Below are 24,492 nucleotides of genomic sequence, written 5' to 3'. Positions count from 1 at the left end.
AGAGAAGATCCCCTGTTACCAGCTCTTGGAGCAGCTGGGTATCCCTGTGACACCCCAGCACCCAAATCAAGTGACAAGGGGGAAAACTTGCTTTCCTTTCCTTTTTAATTTCTTTTTTTTTTTAATGATTATTCCAAGGCTTTAATCGAGGGCATTAATCCAGGATGTCTCCTCTGGCTTGTGCCCTGCTCGTTATTTTCTGAGCCAGCAGGAGGTGGGGCTAGAGGGGGACAAGGTGTTAATTAAATTGTGTGCATTCAGCTGCATCCTGCACAGGTCCCGGGGGAGACTCTGAGGGATGGTTTTCTCCTGCTCTGGCCTAAATCTTGGCTTGGTGTTTTGCCTTCTTGAAAAAGCAGGTGCAAACTCTCTGGTCCCCAAAGTGCTGGGCACAACCTCCTCAGTTTCAGCTGCCAGGGTCCATCCTGCTGCTCAGAGAGCTCGGGCCAGTGCCCGTCACTCCCTTCTCTGTCCTCCTCTCCATTTTCTCTTCCACCTCTTTCTCCAAAACACAATTTAATGGAAAGGAGCCGCGGTGGCTGCACTGGGCAGCTGGTCATGGATTTCAGGTGTCGGGACGTGGGTCCTTTCCCATCTCTCTTGCACATCAAACGATTAAGTCAGCACTAAAGCACTTGGGTTTAGCACAGAGGAAGGAGAGAGCACGCTAAGGCGGTCGGCAGTGAGTTACGATGCAGTGGGCGTGCGTTTCTTGCTGTCACATCCCATGGATCTCCTGGGGGCATCCGTTGGGATCTGTGGCCAGGCAGGCCAAGGGGAGGAACAGCTCGGCTTTTAGTGATTTACAGAGGTGAAAAATGCTCTCCTGGGCGCCCAAGCTGCCATCAATCATTTTAATTTAACTCATGCAACCATGCTTGGAACAGTGACTGTGAGGGGAGGGCTTGACGTTTTGCCCATGAGGGCTTCTGGTTTATTTTTCCTGGTATTGGAGTCAGCGACAGCAGCTGTTATTCAGCCCTGAGCTTTCGTGTGCTCAAGCTCTGAGAGTTTATAGATTTCCACTGGAATGCTTTTAATCCTAATTAAAATCATTGAAGAAAAAATGTTTTATAAAGCTCATATTCCTTTTTCCAAGGGACTGCCTGACTCTGCAGACATTGGAGGGGTAACCCCAGCCTGGTCCTGGCTGACTGCTCCCTGTCCGGCACTTCAATTAGAAGCGACTAACTGGGCTGTAAAACAAGGGGAGAGGTTTCCTCCCGGAGCATCCGAGCAGCAGTGCAAGGGTGGCAAAAGCTGAGTCAACAGTATGGCACATGCCACGCTTCTGATGCCTTAATTTGCCAGTGCAGCCACATTTTCAATGCCCTGCCGTCAGGCTGTGCTTGTGCAGCCGCGCTGTCCTGGGGAGAAGCGCTCCATTCCCGGCTCCATCCCCAGCTCTGGCTGCAGCCGAAGACGGGAGATGTCTAGAGGTGAAGCAGAGTCTGGCCCCACTGCCTCCAGGTCTGGTGCTGATTTGATGCCTGGGGCTGTCTGTAAGCATAAACTCGGTTTTATTCCTTGATTACTCCCATCGAAATCGGTGGGGTTGCCAATGGTAATAAACCCAAGACCTCACAATGATGGCTTGCTCTGTGCAGCTGTGCCCCAAGTGCATCCAGCCTAAGCTTCTCCGACGTCAAGCAGGGAAAGGCTGCACTGCTCTAATAACCTCTGGGAGTTTTGCCTCCGTGCTTGAACTTGAGCATGCGGGCAGGAGCTGCCGGCGCGTGGTGCTGCGGCCGAGCGCCGCAGACAGGCTCCATCTGAGCCTCCGGGCAGGATGGCTCTTGGGTTGAATGGAGCAGTTTGCTGTGTGCTGAGTTGGATCACAAGGGGAAATATAAAAAATCCTTGAGAATTAGAGGGCTCACGGACATAAAAATAAACCTGAAAGGAAATAAATAAATAAAACTCATATGCTTTGATCTGCTGCAGGAGATGCCAGACTGCCAAAATGTATTTATAATTCAACAGAAATCAAACTGGCTCTTTTATTTTTAGAAGATGGGCTAAAAAGAGGGAGTGAGAGTGCCAGGTATTCAGAACAGAGAATTGCGGGTATTTCTTTTTTTCCTCTCTGGAAAGCAGGTTTTAGATCTGATTTTGCAACTTCTGCACATGCTGCTTCTTTTTGTGAATCTCCAAGGAAGGTGTCAAGACATTTCAGCTTGAAAGTACTGTGCTTGTCTCTCCAACTACTTTGCATAAGCGAGGCATTCTTTCACTAAGTAAAAATACATAGTTGAGCCTAGAAGAGAAGATGTCCATCAAGCATCTAGATGAATGCTAATCAAGATTCAACCTTGAGTGGTGGAATACTTTGCTTGCTAAAGGCAGGATCATGCTCCATCCTTCAAGGGTTTCTGCCTCTTCAGAGATTTCTTTTTGAATAAATTTTTTAAAAATTAGGATTTTCTTGAAAGACTTACTTGCAGCTGGTTAAAAATCTTTTATATAAAAGTGGTGAAATCCACTATAGGAATGAGAAACTTTCCTTCCCCCTGACTCAGGCACCATATCCTCAACTGTGGCTGTGCGTTTCTCAAAGCCTCTGGGTCTCCCAGAGCCATGTCTCACCCCCTCTACTTCATCTCACAGCATCCTTTTATCAAACTTTTTTATTAACTTTCGCTCCTCTGCTGCTCGTACCGAGGCTTGAGGCTAGCATTGATTTCTATCCCCTCCTGCCGGCAGATGATCCATCCACCTCACTTCACCTGGCGAGAGATGATGCAGGAGCAACTTGCAGGAGATCTTCTGGAAAGTCATGAAAGCCTGAGGGTGTTTTAGTTCCCTGCTGGGGTATCAAGAGCAGGTAAGATGGGGCTGCTGCAGCTGATGGACTTGACAAAAAAGCATATTTGTGAGCTAAGCTCCATCCTAGCCTGGCTCTAGCTTCCTCCCAGCTGTGAGCTGAATCCCTCACCCTCCACAGGGTCCCTGCTGCAGGGGGAGGGAGGCCAGAGCTCTACAGCTGGGGGGTGGGTTCAGGCCACTGCCCTTTCCTGTTCATAAAGCTATGGATGCCTCAGCTCAGGAACTGGGTTCTCTCTGTGCTCTAAATCACCTACTTTCCTGGTTCCCTGCAGTAAGTGTCCCTGCAGGCAGGATTGGTGCTCTTCTGAAGGTCCGAGCAGTGCTAAAAATCACCGTAGAGCTTGGCCAAGGGTAGCGTGTTCCCTGCTTGTGCAGGGGGTTCAGGTGGGTCTTTAGGGTTAATTCAGGCAAGGGATACCAGGTTGTGGGATTCCCTGTGATGCTTAAACTCGAGTGCACAGGCCAAAACCCGTGTGATGGGGAGCTCAGCCAGGCAGGCAGCTCCCCCAGCTTTGGGGTGATGCTGCAGGTGGTGCACAGGGGGAAGCGGCTGCCCCACTTCAGGCTCGCATGCACAGGTGTGGAGATGCTGGTGCAGGCAGCTGTGGGGGCTGCGGGTAGGGCTAGGGGAGATGCCCAAAGCCCCGTCCCTCCCAGGGGGTGTGTGCGTGCAAAAACCTGTCCACGGACGGGATGGAGAGGGGATGGGAGAGTGTCGGGGAGGAGGACGAACGGGCGAGGGGGAGGGATGGAGAGGGGATGGGGTAGGGGAGAGGGTCGGCAGAGAGGGGTTGCCTTTAACCCCCGCCGCAGCTCGCTGCGGGAGCCAGGGGGACCCGCCCCGCTTTGCGAGGGGGCTGCGCCCCGGGGCGGGGGCGGCTCCCCGGGGCGGGCAGCGGAGCGGGGCCGGCCCCGGCCGTGTCCCCTCCCCGCGCCGCTCCGCAGTGCTGCCGCCGGAGCCGCGCTGCGCCGAGCCCAGCCCAGCCTAACCCAGCCCAGCCTAACCCAGCCCAGCCTAGCCCAGCGCGGAGGGAGAGGGCGGCGGCGCCGTAGCCCCCGGCCCGGCGGGACCCCGGCCCAGGTAAGGGGGGGGTCGGGACCCCCGCGGAGCCGGGTGTGGGAGCGGGGAGGGCGGCGGCGGGCTGTGTCTCGCCGCTCCTCTCCCGCGGGCTGGAGCCCCGGGGGCGGCGCCGGGGGTCCCCGCTCCGGCGGGGCTGGGGTCGGGCTGTGGATCGGGGATGCTCGGCGGGCGAAGGCAAATCCCCGCGCATCCTGCTCGCCCGCCCGCAGGAGCCGCCGGCCGGGGAAAGTTGCAGCGCCCCGGGGCTGTGCGGGCGGTGGGTGGCCTCCCCACTGCCGCGTCGCCCGTGGGAGGCAGGTGGCAGCGGCCGGAGCGGGTGCGAGGCTGTGTATGGAGGCTGTGTATCGCCCCTTCGGCGCGTTGTTGCAGGTGGAGGCTTGCTTTGGTCGTTGCTTTTGGACTTTGTTGTCTGCGGGCAACTTTTGAGCTTGTTGGGCGTTTGGGGGTTTTTAAGCCCTTAAAATTGTCTCTTGACCCTTTTCCCCGAGCGCGAACAGCGAGAGCTGATGGCTGCGGGAGCTGAGCCCCGTCCGCGGGTGCCTGGCAGCGGTGGGGTACAGAGACCACCCTGTCCCCGGAGCAGAGAGCGTCCTGCGAAGGCGCTTCGGCTTTTTTGCTCCCTGTTGGGGCTCTGAAAGGGCATCGTTGCCGAGCTCAGGGCTGGCTCAAGGGCTTTAGCAGGCGCCCTCTCTGCTCCTCTCCCAGGGCAGACAAAAGTGTTGCCAACGGCGGTAAAAGCTATTTGGAATCGTAGCCTGAAACCTTCTGGAGGCAAAACCAGCCACCTCGGAAAATAGGCTGCGGCTGCTAACGCTGCTGTTCCCAGGGACAGGTTGTTTCAGAGAGCGGCCCTGATTATCTTTCTTGCTGGTGTCTTTGCATTAATCCTGGTTTCAGGTATAAACTAGAGCAGCAGTTTGCCTTTGAGCATTTAACACTTCTTCATTTCACTGCTAAAAAGCTCTGAGCAAAGTGGCTGCCCTGAACGTGGCTCTGCTTTGGGCTTCCTCCATGCTACACCGTTCCTGGGATCTAAAAAGTGTGTAGGGATCAGTCTGTCTTCCCCCCCTCACCCCTTCTCAGGAGGCTGCAATAAAAAAAGAGATAATATAGGGCTTCAAAACACAAACAGTTGGCTCCAGAGATGCAAAGATGATAACAGATGAACCATTTGCTTTAATTACTGGTATCAAAAGCCTAGGCTGCAGCTTAGCCTGAAAATAAATATTGTTAATGTTGTGATACTGGGCTTTATTTGATGATGCACCATTCATCTGGTAGGGATTTAGTGAGCTGCTTGCTTTTGCTGTAGGGGCTGACTCGGGAGATCTGCGTTCAGCCCTTCCATGGGGATCAGCCTGGGGTACGTGGGGTGGTGGGTTAAGCCCCACCTGCTGAGCTCGGGATTGCTGTGGCATCCCATGGGCACTTTGCTGTGCATCCTCCAGGAGAGTAGTACTGGGCAGGTGATGCTCGTCCGCAGCAGCCCTGCAGCCAGTGAGTGCTAGCCACCTCCGGCAGAGCTGTGCGGGCTCCCTGCCATGTGGTGGGAGCTGTTTGCCATCACCTGTGTGTGTGGTCTGCAGGATGGGCTTCCAGCAAAGCACTCCTGCATCAGACCCACCAACCGTGTTAGGAGCAACCCACCTGGGTGCTTGGCACTGACGCCAGCCTGCTGCTCTGCTTTTTCCCTCTTCACAGTCTTGCTTTTGCACTGCTCCGGCTCCCGAGGAGAGCCAAGAAGCATGCTGAATGTGGGAAAAGCACGTTTTATTTGTGGAAGCACCCTTTGCAGCGAGGGTGCAATCCAGGAGCCCATTGCAGGACTCTGCTGTGCCTCTGTGGCTGTGTGCGTACTTGTGTGCTGGTGTTAAATGTTTTCTGGTATTGGAAAGGGCAAAGGGAGGAAAACTGCTGAGGAAGGGTGAGGGGAATCCTGGCTCAAGAGTCTCTTTTTTGTGCTTAAGTTTTGAGGGACTTTCTCTGGGACTTGAAAACAAAATGGTCCTCTATGCCCACTGCAGGTCCTGGGGGCTGGGCTGGCAGCAGAGACCTTCTGCCTGCTTGCCAGTGCTTCTGGTGGTCCTGGCCTGGTGCCCTCCTCCTGCTGACAGACAGGTGAAGATGTCACTGTAGTCATTGCTGATTAGTGATAATAGGTAATGAATTGCTCCAGGTAGTCTCAGCCGAGCACTCAAGGTCTAGGGGAGAAGGAGAGCTCTGTTTCCAGAGGCAGTGCCCCCAGGGTCAGCCTGATTAATTCCTCCATCCTCCTTAAAGCTGGAGACTGGGGAGTGGCTGGGGCTAATGACTGTGATGGTTTATAATATTCATGTGCTGGAAGATGCCCTGGTTCCATCCCTGCCAGTACCTGCGTGGGTCTGAGGGGCATCACTCTCCTCCAGCCCTGGGAGGTGGGTACAGACTCTCCCCTTTGAGGGAACAGTGTGTTGTCAGTGGGGGCACGTCTGGCTGCATGAAACCAGATGCTTTATGAGGGTGTGTGGGGAGAGAAAAGGAGCTGGATTTAGTGACGGGGGAAGTTGGGAGCCCAGCATCTCCCAGGGTGGTGCAGACGCCGAGCTGGGTGGCCGCACGCTCTTTGCTGGTGGCTGAGCCCCCCGTGGCTCTTGGGGAGGGTCAGGCTGTGGTGCTGGGGGGACACCCCCTCTGCCTGGCTTGGCATGGCTCCTCTGCCCCAGCCTGGCCCTGGCTGGGCAACCCTGCTGCCCCCAGGCAGGCTTGCAGCCGTGAGCATTCTTTGCCCAGGGACATGGTCTGGAGACGTGCCACGCAGCCACCCTGGCTATTGCTCCCATGGCGTGATGCTGTGATCCTCAACCACTGCTGGGGCATCTTGTGGGGACTGTCACTGCCTTTGGGAAACCACCCCCAGCAGCGAGCAGGACCTGCTGCCTCCGAGCATGCTTTGCATTGCCGGGCTCACGGGTACTTCCCAGCCTCTTCATGTTGCTAAACTTCCTTCAGCTGCTGCCGCTGTTGTGAGGGGGTCCCTGTGCTGGCACCCCTGATGGGACCGGTTCATCCTGGTGGCTCCAGCCGCGTGGCCCGTTCCTGGCAGTGCCCGAATTGAGGGCAGCGTGCCGGATCAGTGTGCCAGAGCGGTGCAGTGATCTGTTGCTAAGCAGCCTTGGGAGCAGCTCTGCCACAGCGAGAGGAACGATGGCAACGCCGCTGCTGCATTTAATAGCACTGGTTAGGCTTGGGGTGTGCTTGGGCATCGCCTGGCTGGAGACCCCCAGCTCCAGCAGCCATGGGTAAGTTGTACAAACCCAGAAGTGTTGATTTCCCCCCCCCGCCCTTGTCTTTCCTGCAGTTAATCAAAGAGAGTAATTCCTTGTGACAGCATCATAACAGTGTTTGGTTTGTGAAGGAGCTGCTGAGGAAATGTCAACGTGCTGCTTAAATAAAATTGACTGTGCACTGCTGCTCAGCTGCCTTGGGATGGATCTTTGTCTGGAGGATGACAGGGAGCTGGGAATTAAGGGAGAGGGGAAAAAAAGGCATCTCAGCACTTTATGTGAATTTAAAGGCAGCATAGACGTTGGCGAAACCAGAGGCACTGAGTTCGTGAGGGTTCCTAGCCCTGTTGCTCTGGGCTGTGGTGTGGATTTAGCTGGAGGACAGCGGAGGCAGGAGCAGCCTCGAGGGCTCCTGTGTGCTGCAGGAGTGAATGCAGCGTGCCGGGTCACGGCAGTCCTGTCCCACTGTGCCATGGGGCGGGCTGGATGGGTGCTGTGGGCAGGCTGCTGCTGGGTTGGCTCATGGGGGCAGCCTTGGGATCGGGGCACCAGAGGATGGCCAGGACTTTCATTGCTTTGCATTTCTTGTATGCCTCCGATCTGTGGATTGCTATCACCTGTGGATCGCTATCACCTGTGGACTGCGGCCATCACCATCATTTACCTGTGGGGCCGTGTTTAGCCTTAATTAACCAACTGATGCCAAGCTGGCCTGGGAAGTTTTGCAGGGGCCTTGGTTCCCTGTAGGGGTCTGGCATGGGGACAAAGGATGAAATGACCTGAGTTTAGGACTTGCTGGTTCTGGCTCTTTCCTGAAAGCTGAATTTCCAGGATCCCTGGCCTTTGCTTTGCTGCAATGCGGTCAAAGGGCTCTGATCCCACCTCTCGCTGTCCCGCAGTAGAGCAGCATTGCCGCGTGGTTGGGGTGCGCGGGTCCCCGTGGGAGCATGGGCAGCGCATGCAGTCACAGCTGTGGATCACTCGGTGCTTCACCTGCAGTCACAGGGTGACTGTCCTGCTGTCCCATGTCCTGATGCCAGGCCTGTCTGGGTGTCTGCAGGTGGCTCCAGGCCAAGCAGCTTTGGTTTGCCACTTTCGTGTGTTTCTGCCAGCTGAGATCTGCCTCTCTTCTTTCTTTTTTTAAAGGAAAGTCTCGAATGTGGGCTGTTTCCTGAAGTGCCATCCATAAAGCAGCTTGCCCGATTTTGCCCGAACTTTCTAAAATGATTTACATCAGAGATGAGACAAAGCGCGGATGCTGGCTGCCTGGGGACGTCGGGATTTGAGACACTTTTGGTGCGCGGGACCCTACAGGGCTGGGCTGCCCTTCTGCCCCTCCATCTGGTCTGCTAATTATTTTGCAGCATTACGCAGCTGCTTCAGCAGTGGTTTTGGGGCTATTTCCACCTTTTTTTTTTCCCCCTCTGCAGGTAAATCCATTAGTACCAAATCCTGCCTGACCCTGGAGGGGAGTGAGCGCCCCGCTGTCTGCTCAAGCAGCTCTCCGTGGCCCCTGTAGCCACACATGTATGCTATAGGGGATGCTGTGAGGTGCATGTGGCTCCTGCCCTGGGCAGGCTCTTTTTCCTGGGAAAGGGGAAGAGCCTGGGTGTTACAAGATGTTTGGGGCAGAGCTGGACACAGGGTGTGCAGTGTCTGCGCTGGGGTTCCCCGGAGTTTGTGCAGCGCTCTCGGTGGGCACCAGACACCGGCTCTGGTGCTGGGGTATGGAGGAGGGCAGGATCCAGCCCTGACAGACTCCTGAGATGGTGGCAAATGTTGCTGCTAGCTGGAAGAGAACACCACCTAAAAATGGTGTTTGGGAATATGTGTGCCTGCTGAGAGGCAGGGAGGCACGGTTCCTGTCCTGGGGCAGCCAGCGTGTCCTGGCTTCTGCATTTGCTCTTCTTGCCACTCAGCTGGGGGGTTCCCACTAGGTCCTTGTTAACCCAAAATATGCATCCATTCTCCCTGGGCATGGGGCTAGGTAGCCCCATCAGGCAATCGCATGCTCATACTCTATTTTTCCATCCCAGCTCCACCATCCAGCTGGGGAGTGTAAATGGGCTCCCGTGCTGGGGCTGGCCTTGGAGCTGGTGTGAAAACCCCATGAGCCTGGTGTTTGGATCTGTTCAAGTTCAAAACCTACTGTTTGGCGATGACACGGAGAAATAACCTCTCACTTGGCATCCGAGCAGCAGTTTGGGTTATTTGTTTGGGGTCTGGCTGCTGGTGGTGAATAAGAAGCTGTGGCCGATGCTCTGTCTGCAAGTGTGTTTTGCTGAGTGAATGGAAGGGCTCTAAAACCTGCTCTTTCAAACCAGATTAATTGCATTAGGCTTTGTCAATGCAAAAATTACCTCATCATTGGCACTGGCAGGTGGTGTAGAGCAGCAGACTTATTCAATATTTAAGAAAGCTGCATTGCAGAGCTGAGAAGGCTGGAGAAATAGGTTGCCTGTGTCAGTGTCTTTGCTGGTGGAGATGATCTCTGCAGGCACTGCCAAGTGTGAAATGTTGAGATCGCTGTAAAAACCTTATTATTGTGCTGAGATTCTTTAAAATACTGAATTTTCTGTTTTCTACCTTGGTACATTATTTCCACGTGGGTAAACCAGTGTGTTTGGGCAGCCCTGTAACAGTCTCTCTTTGCAGATGCCCAGCTGGTGGTGGCAGTGTGTCTGCCTCCAGTGGCTTTGGGTCCTGCCTGGGGCATCGGCTGTCCCATGTGCCTCCTGGTGCCCATGGGGCAGGATGTGTTCCTGTTGCGGGGCTCCCACTGCCTTTCCCCACGTGCCCAGGGCTGGTAAAGGATGAGGGCGACTGGCTGGGGCAGGGCTTGTTGTTGCATCCACTGGATTTTGGGTGCTGGCGATGGGCCCATGAATCAGCACCTCTTGGCTCAGAGCGATCGGTGTCTGCACGCGGGACGACCGCGCCGGCGGCTTGGGTAGAGGCAGAGTGATTCATGGAAGACGTTCAATCCCTTTTTATTAAGGCATGATCAAATTCATGGGCTCCGTCATATAGAAGTAATGGAGCGGCGTGATTAGAGTCATGTGGCTCTTCCTTAAGGCCAGAAATTAAGACCTTGCTTCTATTCCTGGCTCTGCCTGGGACGCGCTGTGTTCACGCCGGCAGGAGCTGCTGCCTCGCTCCTCCTGACCTCCGCTTGCAATCGGAGAACCTCGAGCAGCCAGCACCTTGTGGGGATGAGAGGGACCTGGGGGGGCAGGTCTGGGACCCTTTGGGGACAGCCAAACTCTGGAAGGACTTGGCATCCTCCTAGGGTGGGATATTTCCATTTCATTAATTAAATGCTGCTGCATCCTATCGATCACAACTTGGATTGTCACATCCTTTTGCTTGTGAGCAAGGATTTGGCGTGGGGGAAAAAGCCATCGTAAGCTGTTATTTTCTTCTTTACGCTAAAAATGCAGAACCAAGCATTAGGACAAGCAAGAGTAGTTGCTGGAAGTAATGCAAAGTAGATCTTCAAAATCTATTATTTATAGGCAGAGGGAAAGGCTTGTGTATTCCTCCAGGAGCCATCCTCGGGCTCTTCTCCATCTGCAACAAAGCGAAACACCCGCGGCTTCTCTATTATTAGCAGAAAGTTCTAGTTGAGGGAAGGAGTTTTCCTCCCTGCCAGCTGAAGTGCTGGTGATTGCTCTCCCCACTTCACTAGGAAAAACCAGGGATTTTCCCCTATTCTTTGCAGGGCCAGGGTGACTGCTCCTGCCCCATGTGACCTTGGGCAAGTCCCTTATCCACCTGCGCCTCCCCAAAAATGGGTGTCAGTGGCATGGCACTGCCCTTCCAGGGCACCCCATTAAGTCTGTGTGCAGCCCCGAGAGACCCCCTGCTCCCGGCCGTGGCGGGACCCTAAATCCCCAGCAGGAGTTTGCTGCTGCAGTGCAGATTGTGGAGGTGGCGGTGGGGTTGTAAATGAACAATTTGCTTATTTAACTGACCTTGTCAATCAGAGCCTTCTGGTTTGGCACAGGAATAGTTGCTGTATGAAACCAGCAAAGCACTAATTACTCCATGTGATTCGCTATTTTTTAAATATGTATATATAATCTGTATTTTTGGAAGTTATCAGTGAAGCAAAGGTGATCCTCAAATCTCTGCTGACTCTTCAGAGGCTGATGGAGAAACCCCTGCAATATTGCAGAGCAGAAAGTGGAGGATGGGAATTATATTTTTCCCTCTTTCTGGGAACTTTGCACATTTTTTCATGGCTTGGACTTTGTGATTTCAGACAGGTGTTTTTGCAGGCTCCTGTTTTCCATCCTTTCCTTGGGACAACCTTCCCAGTGCTCCCATTGGAGTTTTGCTAAGAGCTGGAATCACTTTGCACCCTGCAAAGGTGCATTTGCCAGGTTTGGGCTGAGCTCCGGTCCTGCTGGGACCCACTGGCAGCTCTGGGACACTGGCTTTGCTGCTGGGACCCAGCGGGATGTGGGTGGCTGAGCAGTCTGGAGCAGCAGGTTTGGGAGGATGAATGGCCCAGGTGCTGGGAGCAGCCTCAGTGCCTGCAGGCTGGGCTTTGCAGAAGGGTTTGGGGTTTTATGGGGTTTTCTTAGTTCTGTAGCAGGCAGGAGAAAGCAATTCAAGTGCAGGTACTGCGAGCAATGCAGGTGGGAGGCTGCTGCTGTGGGGGGATCCCAGTGGGTACCCCATGCTGGCTCTGCCTTGGTGCTCTGCTGAGAAGATGGATGGGGGGAAAAACCCATGGATGGGAAAGAGTTGAGCTCACAAAAATTCCCCCATTGGCGGGGGGCCCTAACGAAGGGGTGATTTGTATCTTCTGTGGTGCCTTGTGCTCTCATTAGTGCTGCAGCAAAGCCAGGCCCTTTGTGGATGTATTGGCTTTTCTCTTTTATTTCCATCTTAATGACTGAAAGGAGGCTCCACTTGAGCTTCTCTCTTTGCAAGTGGTATCTTGAGGTTGATGCTATCCATGGACCCACAAGCTGCATCCTCTGCTCTTGGGGACCATCCTGAGATGGGTGCAGGTGTGACGGTGACTCCTGATGTAATGGCAGAATCCCCCAGCACCCCACGGGCTGGGCAGGGATGAGGGGCTGCACGGGAGGATGGATCCTGCCATGCTCTTGGCTGGGGGACTTGATTCTGGCTGTGGTGTTTGTCCTGTGTAAAAGCACTGGTTTTGCCCCAGAAGAGTCAATGGGATGGATGGACCCGTTCCCGCAGCATGGGCAATGCTGGTTGGCATCAGCTTGGGCTTTGCCATCCAGTCACTGTCCTCATGCAGTGAGTAGCGCTGGTAGGTGGAGGGGGAAAACACCCCAGAATGTGGGGATAAATAATTGCTCATGTTCTGAATTTTAAATTGTTTTTTTTTTTAATAAAAACCTATCAGTTTTGCTGAAAGGAGAAGGGTTTGAAGAGGTCCCTTTCTGATGAATCTTCTGGAGATGAATAGACAGAATATCATCTTCGGGTCCTGTTGCCAGATCCTCCTTCAGTGCCTCTCCGGGTTTCATTTTGCAAAAACTTCAGAAAACAAAAATTAAAAAGGAGGAGTTTTGTTCCAGAGGGAATGTGGTTTGGGGGAGGGCAGCAAAATGTGCTGGGTTTTTGGGGGAAAGTTTCCTAGTTTGTGGATTTTTTCACTGAAATGGAAACATCCTCTTCCCTCCCAGCCCTGAAGCCTCATAATTGATGTGAGGTCGGGTATCTCATTAATTACATCTGTGCTGAGCATAGCTGTGCTGCCCTCCTGGGAGGGTGGTGGTTGTAGGCTCCTGTATCTTGCGTGTGATATCGAGATGGCAACTCAAGTGACATTCCTCTTCCTCTCCCTGCTCCTACTCCTTCTCAGTGCCAAAAATAAAGCCCTGCCCAGCATGATTTTGTGGTTTTTTGGTTTTTAGTGTTTTGGTTTGTTTTTTTTTTCCTACAGCCTGGCTGAAAGCACCAGGTTACCTTTTTCGGCATCGCTGCTGAGAGCACGGGCAGACAAGCAAAGTGATTGACTTCCCAGGCGTGCCAAGTCAGTGCTCGTCGGTGCCCAAACTCGCTCTGCGTGTCCTCCGGGTCCCCTTGGCAGCCAGTGATGACCGATGCGGTGGTGGGTGGCAGCTCTGACCAGTGGATGTGCCGCGGTGACAGGACCATGTCTCTCCGGGCCGGGTGAGAGGAGGGAGCTGGGGCTGCAGGGATGCTGCTGGTGCGGGAGGGAGGAGAGTCCCCAAGGGCGGGAGGTGATGTGGGTGCAGCTGCCCCTGTTCCTCCTCTGGGGACATTGGGAATTTGGTTTGCACTGCTTGGATGGGGACATTTTGCCATGTTGCCTCCTAAACCCCCTGAGAAAGGGCGGTGGGGACAGGCCCGTGGGTGTGCACACACTGCTGTGCCGGTGAGGAGCCCCATCCATCTGTCCTGACGCCCTCCAACGTGGCTGCCCTGCAGGGTGATGCTGCATCCCACCACATGGCCGGTCTCCGTCCTGGTTGGATGGGTGCTGGCTTTGGGTGCCTGGAAAATGCAGAGGCCGGGAAAGCTCATGTTTGGAGCTCGCTGCTCTGCGCCACTTTGGAGGAGCAGCGGGGGTCCATGGAGAGGGTCTCACTGTCGGGGACTGTCACTCTCAGGGTGGGAGAGTGCTGGCTGTGCCCAGGCTGAGCTGGCCTCATCACTTTTCTCGCCTAATCCTTGTTACCTCTGTTTCCCTCTGCCTCCCAGCAGCGAGAAGGAGCAGTAAGTATCTCGCTTGGTTTTTCCTTTTTTTTTGGCTTATTGCTCTTTACCAGCTACTCTAACGGCCTTGAGAGAACAGGAAAAACCTTGCCTTGGATGCAAGAAAAAAGCAATTAATTTTGCAAAGCATTGCACAGGGTTTTAATGAATTTTAAGGTTTAAGACCATGCAGGTCTGCTCAGCTCAGAGGCAAAAGACCAAGGAAAGGTCTTTAGATGAGCAGAAGGGTGAGAGGAGGAGGGGCGTTTGCCTTTGTCATTCTTCGTTAGTGCTGCCCTTCTGCTGCCTGCCAATTTGCACTGTGTCACCAGGTTAAAGCTGCCTGACACCTGGGCTGTGCTTGCTGTGCAAAAGGATCTTTGGGAGCAATGTTAGGAGAGGAAAACCTCCCATGTTTGATGAAATATACCCAAAAACCTGCCCGCTTCTGCAGCCATCGCCCCAGTACCACAGCTCACTGGCAAACCCGGTGTTACGTGGCAGAGAGCAGGATGCAAAATTAGTCATGTCAGTTGATGCTTAACATGGAAATAATGAGAATATTTTTAAAAAGGAAATCGGTTTTCTCCACACGAAACAAGTGTTTCCATATGAAACCCCCATAATGGAAATAAGAGCTTCCACCTGGCGGGTGGGGGCCAGTTGCAGGCTTCCTGCTAGAATAGAGCTTGGAGGATGGGGCCGTATTGTACCCCTTCCTCCCTGGGCTTGGGAATTGGTGCCTGGCTATTGCCCGCATCATGTGTGATTGCACGCACACGTGTGCACGTGCACACATGATCTGTGGGTGAAGCCCTGGCTCCCCTCTCTCCCGCAGGCTCCCCGCAGGCTGGGCAGCGCGGGGTGGCCAGCCCGACCGGCAGCGCAAGGGTGAGGAGCTGACAGATGAGGAGAAGGAGATCATCAACCGAGTCATTGCCCGGGCCGAGAAGATGGAGGAGATGGAGCAGGAGCGCATTGGGTAAGGCAGTGGTGGCGCTGGCATCACCGCGCTGGTGGGACAGGAGGGACCCCGAGCCTTGCTGGTGCCTATGGGGGAAAGCGCTCACTTGGCTGCTTTCCTGGCCAGCAGCTACTGCACTGCAGTGTTTTTCCTGAAAGGGAGCCTGCGGGGGATCTTTTGAGCTGGTGTTGGTCCTTGGCCAGAAGGAACCTGTAAGCAGGGGAGGGAGCTGCTTGATGTGCCACGGCTGCTTAGTGTGCGCTGTGTTCTGGACCAAGAATTTATAGTCTCATCGATTTATTTTTTTTTTAAATTTATTTTTATTTTTTTTGTCCAGAAAGGATCATTAATAACATCTCATTTTTGGGAGTGAAGCTGCTGCTGCTTGCCCAGTCCTGAGCCTGAGCACCTGTGAATGCAGGCAAAGCCATGGCTCACCAGAAGGTGTTCAAAAGGTGTTTTGTCTTGCTTTGGGAACACTGATGGATTCACCACCCCCTCCAGATGTGTGCCCCATCAGTTAATCCCTCCTGCCACCCAGAAATGAGATGTCTGTGAAGCTGAATAGGTCTAAGTGATGCCCAGCCTCAGGGCTGGCCACATGTTGGGGCCAGCTCCTGGCAGGGCTGGGGGCGCTGGTGCTGCCCCAGCGCATCCATGGTGGGGTACGCATGATCGCTGGTGGCTGTGGGCATCCCTGGTGCCGAAGCACCTGGTGTGAAGGAGAGGGCAAGAAGTGCCTGTGTTTTGCTTTTACTGCATCTCTGCCCTGCCTGGGCAAAGGTGCCAGGCAAAATAGTGCTAATAATTAGCTATCGACTTGCTGTGCTGGGGATGGTTTTCTGGAGGGGATCTCCGTAATCCTGTTTGTCAGGCGTCATGCCTTTTTTCATTAGAGAAGCATTTTATTCTTGCTGAGCTTAAGCATCAACTGCTTTTTTTTTTTTTTTTCCCCTTGCAGGGAAAATACTCAGGCCCAGGCAGGAACTGTGCTTTCCACTGCCTCGGAGAACGTCAAAGCCCCTCTCGTAACTCGGGGAGAGCTTTGCTCAGCAAACAGGCGCGTGGCCCTGCAGTGCAGCTGCTTGATAAGACACGGAGAGGACCTTGCCTGCACCCGCAAAGCCTTGCACTACAGCTGGAGCTTTAATCCATCACCCAGGCTGCTTAATAACCCTTAAATATTGAGCGTGCGTTTGCGATGCAGGCACGGGGTCCTCCAGCTGCAGCACACAGTCCTCCTTGGTGGCCGCAGCTTGCTGCCTCCGAAGTGATGGATTTATTTACTCGTTTTTAGAAACACTTTGTTAGGAGCAGGTCTGTGACCAGCTTAGGCAGGTATTGCCTCAACAGCAGCTGTTCATGCTGCCTTGGGGCTCAGCGTGTGCCCCATGGATGTGCTGCTCCCCTGGGCTTGGGGTGGCACCCTGGCTGGCATTGCCTCGTGTTACAACATGCAATGCTTTCCTCTGCTGGCTTTCTGGCAGAAACCAGGTGAGAGTAGCTATGAATGGTGGTGATTAATTCTGGAGAAGTGCTTACAAACAGCATTTCCCCAGCTTTGCACATTTGCAGCCTGGTAAGAGTTACTCTCAAACGTGATACCCTTTGGATTACGCATAAATCAACTTTAGCAGTGGGAGAGGTTTTGGTTTTTTTTCTTTTTCATTGCGCATTCCTGCAGCTGTTTGCAAACCTGCAGAAACTCTCCCTTTTGCATTTGTTAGCCAAGTCAGAAGCGGTTTTCTCATCCTCATTCATGAAAAAGCCGGCAGAGGACTTTGTGCTGTGCTTGGAGTAGAGCAAGGGAAGGCTGGCGGATGTGCAGTCGCAGCTGATTTGCCTCCTGCGTGTAGGCGTAGCAGGAGCCTTGCCAACTCCTTTGTGTTTGTTGGCTTGCACAACAAGAGCTGTAGGATGTGCAGCTACAGAAATATGGGACAGTGTCTATATCAGTCTCATACAGAATCACCCGTTCAGGAGCTGCTCGGACGTTATCCAGGATAGCTCCTTATATTACAAAATAATCCTGGTTTGCCAGGCTGGCCTCTGGCAGGGATGCAGTGGTTGTGACAGTGTCCCTTGGTCAGACAGGCTGCTCTAGGGAGGTGGCCCTGGAAAGCCTGATTTTCTGCAATTTTCTGGGATTTTCTAACCCTGTAAGGGGCGGGGGGGGGGGGAAGGAAGATCCATGAAGTGAATGTGCCTTCCAAAGGGGGAACATATGGTAAATACTTGGAGTTGTCTTAATAAGTGGAGGTGTTTGAGGGGGTGCATTTGAGCTTTACATATAATACTTGAGCAATCATGAAGTCTACAGCTGGGTGCTGGCTGCAGATGAACCTCCTTGTGCCTTGAAGTCCCTCCTGATTTAGTGCCATCCATATCCTGCCCTTTCATGTTTCCTTTTCTGTGTCCACTGTCCCACGAGCCCCTTACCTCATCTGGCTGGAGCAGGGTGGGAACAAATTGATGCTGTTTGTTGAGATGATGTTTGTGGAATTGGACTTCATGTCAAACCCAGCACAAATTAATGTAGTGAAAGAGTATTTTTAATACTGGGGATGCATGGAGGCCTGTGGGATGCATGTTCTGGATGTTGGTGGGGATTGTAGGACAGGGATGCTTTGGGGTGGGTTTTCTTTTTGCTTTTTTGGTGTGTGTTTTTGGTTTTTCTGGCTTGTCTTGTAGTACAGAGAAGGATAATAGGAGCTGAAATAAACAGCAAGAGTGCATCAGGTGTGAGTTGATGAGGGACTTTACAACTGCCTGGGGATAATCCTTTCAGTCAGTTTAGGGGCACAGGGGCTGAAAGCTGGCAGGCGAAGGGCTTGGAGGGTGAAGCAGACCTGGGGCAGGGATGGATCTGTTCTTGTCCCTTCCCCCTCCCCACTTGGCCTGGGCTTGTGCTTCAGGGGTCCCTGAGGTGGCTCTCTGCTGTCTCCTGCTGTGATGCTCCAGCTGTGGTCCGTGAGGAGCCCATTCCTCTCAGAGCACCTGCAGGCACTAATTGGCTCTGTTATGCACCTATAATTGGGGGCCATCAATAACCTGCCAAGTCTACTCTGCTGCCTAATGAGGTCCGTCGTGCTCTCAGCACTGAAGAAATTGTCTTAAACTATCCGAAGTTAGAAATCGCTATTTCTGGAGAGCACCTTGCAGAGTACAAAGCCAGTTCTCCCAGGGGTGACGTGACACATCGCTCCCAGATCTGGCCGTGCCCCTGCCTGGGTGCATCTGTTCCCTTCCTTTTGGACCCCTCTGAAAGTGCAATGGTTTGACTGTCTCCCTGTGGGTCACAGCCCCTCACCTTTCCTCCGAGAGGACCAGCTATCAGGCAGGATTGGATTTTAATTTGGCTGTTTATTGCTGGGATGACACATGCATAATGCTGGAGCAGATGGCTGAAGTCACAGGGGATTAAGTCATTAACTTCAGTGGTCAGCAGCAGAGATGCTCTCTGGGGACCACAGTCTCATTATTTTCTTCCTTGTGTTCGATTACACAAAAACAAAATTAGGGGCCAGGAAGGGCAGGGTAGTTATTGGAGGCAGACAGAAATATCTCCTGAGATGCCAACTTCTAGAAGAGACGAGGTTAATTCATGGCCAGAAGACAGCTCACGTGCTTCTTGACTTTTTGTGGGTTTTGGTTTTGTTCCCAGCCTGCTCCCGCCAACCCTCCTCTCTTATTTACAAGACAGGATGAACCTGCAAAATAACAACCCTCCTGTAATACATCACAGGAGGCAACAAACACCTGGAGTGATGCACTAGCATGGAATGGGATACTTTGAAATGCGTGAATGCCCCTGGCCTCCTTGGGCATCTTCCCTCCATAGTGAGGGCTCTTGACGGAGGATGAGCTTTGAAAGTCAACCTGTAAAAGCTCAAAGGATGCTTTACCTTTAGTTACCTGTGCACTTGTAAGGGAAGAAAATTGCTTCTAATTTTTCATCCTGATTTTAATTATGTTTTCTTTAATCTGTGCCTTGGCTTCTTTTCTTGTCTCCTTTATACCATTAAAATTAGTCTTAATTTAATATTCAGACCTTTAAGGCACATGATTTCCCTATGGAGGCAAGTCAGTGCTTAATTCTGGAGGCACTTTGTGACCTCCTTTGTGTTTTACTTGAATCTTTTTGCCACATAAGTGGTGGCTGGGTCCCTCCCCCCAGGTTCCTGCATGGGGCTGGGGAGCGCCTGGCTCATGCTGCTCCAGATCAGGTCCTTTCTCACAGGTCAGGTCTTTCTCCCACTCCTGTGTAGCAGTTCATTGTCTGCTGCATTAAATGTCCTCCCTGACACAGTTTAAAACCCATTAGGCACGTCTTTAGCCATTCATTTCTGCAGAGTGGCAATGAATATTTAAAAACAACAAACTCGTGCGTGCTTGCCCTGCTGTTAAATCTTGTTTCCTGAGATCATCAGCACTTAATGCCAGTGACTCTCTGTCCCTCTCTGGATTGCTCTGGTCCTAGCGCAAGAGAAAATGCCGATGCTGTAGGACTGCAGGTTTCTAGCCTGTCTAGGATCCGGCCCAGGGTGAGATGGTCCCTCAGCCCGGCGAGCAGCCCTGTGGGACCCTCTGCCTGCCTGAAATCACAAGAGATGTTTGCAGGTCTTCCTCCGAACGCGAGCCCTTCCCCTGCCAGCACCAGGGCTCCTGGGTGTGGGCAGGAGCCGGCGGGGGAGGTCTCCCACCAGCCCTCACTGCCCTCGGGGTGCTCGCCTTTCTCTTCCAAACCATATTTATGGGTCCAGGCAGATATTATATTATCAGGAGAATGTTTTATTGCGGTTATCATCTCAGGTGCATGTTAAGCATTTCTGATATAGCGTATTGCCTGGTTCTTATATCTTGCTCCCATCAGTGACTAATACATATTTCTTCAGTAGATGACGGATGTTCTCCCTCCCCACAGGGCTGTCTTGGGAGCGGCAACGCTCCCAGGTGCCAGGCTTAGCCAGCTCCCTGCCACCGGCTTCAGTTACCCCTCTCTTGGGTTTTTTCCCCTATTTTAACAATTAGAAGTGTATTTCCTGCTGTTTGAAGTTAGTCTTACAGAGGCCAGAGGGATGGGCCCTTTGAAGTGTGCATAATGGTAAGGAAGATGTTGCTGTAGTCCTAGAGACGTGCAAGGGAGAGTGATGAATTGAATAGCTCTTTTATGTGCAATAAAAATGAGAAACAAATCGTATATCTAGGGGAGAGGGAGGGAAAAGGTTTTGGGAAGGCAGAAAGCTTGTTCCTGGATGCTTCCTGGGCCAGAGCAGGGCATCCCTCTGGTTATTGGTAAGTGATGGGCGATCAGCCTGCGCATGGGGCTCCAGCACATGAGTAGGGTGGTGCTGCATGAAGTTGAAGAGAAACCTGGGCTTTTTGCTCCCGGTTATCACCTTAATCAGGAGCTTCCCAGCCCATGAGTCTTGGTGCGGTATCTGCTTTCCCAGGTCCTGCCCTTTTTCTGCCAGGTTCATACCAGGACTTAAATTTTTAAATTTTTATACAATCCTTTTATGGCAGAGTTTGACTCAGGAAAAAAAGCCCAATTTCTCCAGCTTGGATGGATGTTTTAATTAGGCAAATGTGCTTTGTTTGAAACTGGTACCACAGGTGTGTGTACTGACTGCTGAAGCTCTTCCACTGGTTAAAAAAAAACCTCTTAAGGAGATGCTTCTGGTAAATGAGAGACTAGGAACGATTTTGCAGCTAAATAATGAATCTCTTGAAATGCAAAGGCTTTTCTTTTTTTATTTTGCTTTGATTGTGCCATTTGTTCTAGTTTCTATAATAAGTTTGTTTGGGCTTGCAGATTTCCAACTGGAAGCTGCTTCTCTTGAAGCAGAGCTCTTGCAGCACAGGGAGGGGAATTGCAGAAGATATGGGCTTGTACATGTGCTTTGCTGCTAGGAAAATGAAGGTTTTGCCCCAGAAATGTTTTCCCTCCACAGGTGGGAGCAATGTGCTGCAACAGAAGCTGGATGTTGTTGGTTATTTGCTGTTGTGGGCTCTTCACGGGGACCCTGCGTTGCATGTGGTGGGATGTGGGCTGGGAACAACTGTGGTGTGATTCATTTCATTTAAATAAGAAATGTTTGGGGAACAGCCCGTTATCCAGGTTTTAACTGGAATACTGCTCGTTGCTGGCCGGATGTTTATGGGATGATGTGGCTGCCTTGAAATCGCTGAGACCTCTCAGGTTTGCAGCAGGGTGTATTGGCCACGGAGCCTGGGAAGGCACCGAGGGCAGATAATCACTCTAGTAGCCAACTTATTCTGTAGGAAGAAATCACCTATGGATCATCTGCAAAGCAGTAAGCAGGTGCTCGAGGGCAGGGATAGACAGCCACGTCTCTCAGGAGTAACGCCGGAGCAGGGAATTAGGCTAACAGATAGCTTCCCTGTTAAGAGCAAGGTGGAAAGGCATTAAAGCACGTCACTGCAGTCTAAGGATGTTATTTTTCAACAAAAAGTGTTTTCTCCAGGAAACAAACTAGCTCAGGTTGACAACCAGAATTGTTGTATTTAGACAGCCCGTAGTCTTGTCGTTCTACTGAAACTTCAGGTGATGAAAACTGAAGGAGCTTGCAAGCTCACCCATCTGCTGTCTGGTGACACCGTAGCTGTGAAAATAGTGATTTCTCCTGACTGCTGGCTCGTCTGGCTCTGCTGGATGCACGGCCCCAGCCTGGCTTTCCTGTCTCCTCGCCCAGCATGGGCTGCAGGTTCACTAACAACCGTCAGGAGGCACCTCCACATCGGCAGCTGCCTTGGCCCCAAGCATGCTCGAACCCAGGGAGATCAGCCCCCTGCATGGGGAGGAGTGGGAAATTCTCTGTGGGTTTTAGCATGGCCAACATCTTCCACCTAAACGAGATGTTGTAATAAAGCAACTTTGGTCAGAAAATGTGCGCTGAGTCACGGAGCTGGGTCTGCGCTTCGGACTTGACTCGGTGGCTGATGAAGTTCTTTGGGATGCCCCTATTGACTGCAGCAAGTTTCCAACGGGGCGTTTTATGAACTGTAATAGGTTGTGTGTTCTGTGATGTTTTATTTTTCCTCTCTTGCTGCTATTTCTTTATGAAGCACCCATGTACAATAAAGCCGTTGCATTTCCACGTGCAGTCCATGGAACACTGGCTGTCCTGCAAGCGCTGGAGACCAACCGCAGAGGCATCTTATGTAGAGGGGAGCTTATATATTGTTTATGAGGAATTCTTAAGTGCTGCCAGCCGAGCTGCCATAAATCTGAAGCCATCATCAGACATGTGGGAAAATGTCTTTTAAACATCAGGTGGTTTTTTTTTATGGCACGCTGTGTTAGCGACTTTGTCAGATTTGGGTCAGGCTGCCATGGGAGTGGATGGCAGCCCCGCAGGTGAGGGTGGCTGCTGCTCTCCCCAGTGGGCTTGGGTCTTCTCCCTTTCTTCATTCCATCTCCTTCCTCACTGAATGGCATCAATAATGCATCCTTTTTCCCTTCTAGTGCTATTTTTAGGGCCAGGATTCTGGGTTAACCAAGCGTACAACTTGCTGCCAGCTCTTGGGTGCTCAGCAGGCAGCTCGATCCTGCTCCTGCTCTGCAAACTGCTTTTGCCAGTGCTGGTTTTTGCAGAAGTTGTTTAACTGGTTTTTTTTTTTTTTTTTTTTTACCTCTGCAGTAAACAGATGTGTTTTTATAACCTGTTCTCCAGTGGGCTTTTTGTGTTTTACTCAAAGGGCTAAGAATTTCCATAAAGTAAATTATATGCAGTTTTTTTCTTAGAAAATGAGAAAACTAATTAATCCAGTCTTCCTGCCAGATCTCCTCTCGCAGTTTTTCTATGGGCAGTTGCTGGGACTGGGTGGAAAGGTTTCCATTTGGGGAAAAAAAGCTGCTTCACTGATGTCAAACCATTTTGTGCAAAGGTGCTGACTTGGGTGGATTTTATGCATGTGTGTATTTGTGGGAGCTGGGGCTGGTATCTGCTCTCTGGCAGTGTCACTGGAAGTTAATAGTTGTACAGTATAAAGCTATGGGGGAATATAATACTCCACGTCCCCTGGGATGTGTCATTTCCCCTGGTTGAGTTCCTGTAGCTGGAAGAGGAGAGGCTCTGCTGGAAGCTGCACGAGGAAAAGAAGCAGCTGGACTAAAGGCAGCCTCTTGGGAGCAGGACCCCCGCATCCCGGCCATGCGGTGCCTTTCCTGACAGCCCCTGTCCCCTTTCTGCCAGGCGACTCATGACCCGGCTGGAGGACATGCGCCGCAGTGTGCTGGGGGACGGGGTGAACCGCTGCATCCTCTGTGGGGAGCAGCTGGGGCCGCGGGGATCCGCCTGCGTCGTCTGCGAGGATTGCAAGAAGGTGAGGCATCTCCCTGTGACCCGCTGCCGGGTGCAGCCCCCTGGACCCACACATCCCCCCAGTGCAAAAATGGGCAGGTCAGTCTTTTGGTGCGTATTTTGATTGCCCAGCATCCCTCCGCATGGGGCACAAGGGGACACCCCTAGGTGTTTCTGCAGTCGCCAATGTTTGTGGTGGGAGAGCTCTCATTAACTGCCTGTCATTAACCTCACACTCCCGAGGGGTGGTGCTGGTGTGGTGGGACCTTTTGGTGGCTCTGGTGTCCCTGCTGCCACCCGGTGCTTTGCTTTCTTTGCAGAACGTCTGCACCAAGTGCGGGGTGGAGACCACCAACAGCCGGCCCCACACCATCTGGCTCTGCAAGATCTGCAGCGAGCAGCGGGAGGTGAGCCTGGCAGCCCAGGTGCTTCCCCTGCCCTGGGCGTTCCCTGTGCTGGAGTGGGGATGTGGTCCCTGCCCTTGTTTTCATCCTGGGCACTGTCCCCACCCCAGAGCTCCGAGAAGGGACCAGCCTCAGATGGGGATGTTCCCAGGGACATTCAGCCTGTCCCCCAGCACCATTAAACCTGGCCCAGCTACTTAAGTCTGGTTGTTACAGGATGATCTTGTTTGCTATATAAAATGCTGGGCTTTTTTCTTTTAAAAAAAGTCTTGGTTTTGAAGAGGCTGTTGTGGCTCCCTGCTGCCTACAATGTGTAAAAGCTGTAGTTAGTTAGCAGGATGGGCTGTGGGGTCTCTGTGGGGCAGCGGATACAGAGGTGAACGTCCTTAATGTTGCCTACTGGAGGCAGACCCTGGTGGTGCAGGGGGACGAAGGCTGCCAGGACTGCACCCAGCATCCCCCCGAGACATGGGTGCCACCCCACTGCCTGCACCCCCAGGTGTGGAAGCGCTCCGGTGCCTGGTTCTTCAAGGGTTTGCCCAAGCAAGTGCTGCCCCAGCCAATGCCCGTCAGCAAGAACAAGGGACCCCAAGCCCTGAGCGAGCCCAGCCCGTCGGAGCCGCCCACCCAGGACCCGCAACTCCCCTCCCGCGCGCCCACCCGAGGTAGGTGGCAGCAGGTGCTGACCCCCTCCCTCTCTGTGCAAGGGGCAAGGTGTTGGGTCTCGTCCCCACCATTTGCAGGTGTAAGCCCTAGCAAAAAGTATCCAGAGCAGTTGTGTAGCTGCTGCCTGTTTTCTAAAAGGCACAGAAATCGCCCTGCTGTCCTCCCTGCCTGCTGAGGCTTTCTCCCGGCTGTCCAGGTCAGGGTGGCTAGGTTTGCAGGGATCTCCTCAAGCCAAGCAGCCCTGCGTGGGGAT

General features: G+C 52.8%; 1 protein-coding gene across 1 annotated transcript in view; it reads left to right on the top strand.

Moving 5' to 3' along the window:
* The first annotated feature begins 3,821 nt into the window (after positions 1-3,821).
* Positions 3,822-24,492, top strand: part of RPH3A (rabphilin 3A) — a 35,955-nt gene continuing 15,284 nt past the window's right edge. Inside the window, exons 1-6 of the mRNA XM_064466317.1 lie at positions 3,822-3,907; positions 13,103-13,332; positions 14,717-14,860; positions 23,062-23,191; positions 23,490-23,576; positions 24,073-24,238. Of these exons, the coding sequence (XP_064322387.1) occupies positions 13,256-13,332; positions 14,717-14,860; positions 23,062-23,191; positions 23,490-23,576; positions 24,073-24,238 (604 nt within the window). The 5' untranslated portion in view covers positions 3,822-3,907; positions 13,103-13,255. The remainder of the gene's footprint in view (positions 3,908-13,102; positions 13,333-14,716; positions 14,861-23,061; positions 23,192-23,489; positions 23,577-24,072; positions 24,239-24,492) is intronic.

This window comes from Phalacrocorax carbo, chromosome 15 (assembly GCF_963921805.1).
Source record: "Phalacrocorax carbo chromosome 15, bPhaCar2.1, whole genome shotgun sequence".
In the NCBI taxonomy this organism is placed as follows: domain Eukaryota; kingdom Metazoa; phylum Chordata; class Aves; order Suliformes; family Phalacrocoracidae; genus Phalacrocorax; species Phalacrocorax carbo.
This window is presented reverse-complemented; position numbering and strand designations above follow the sequence as displayed.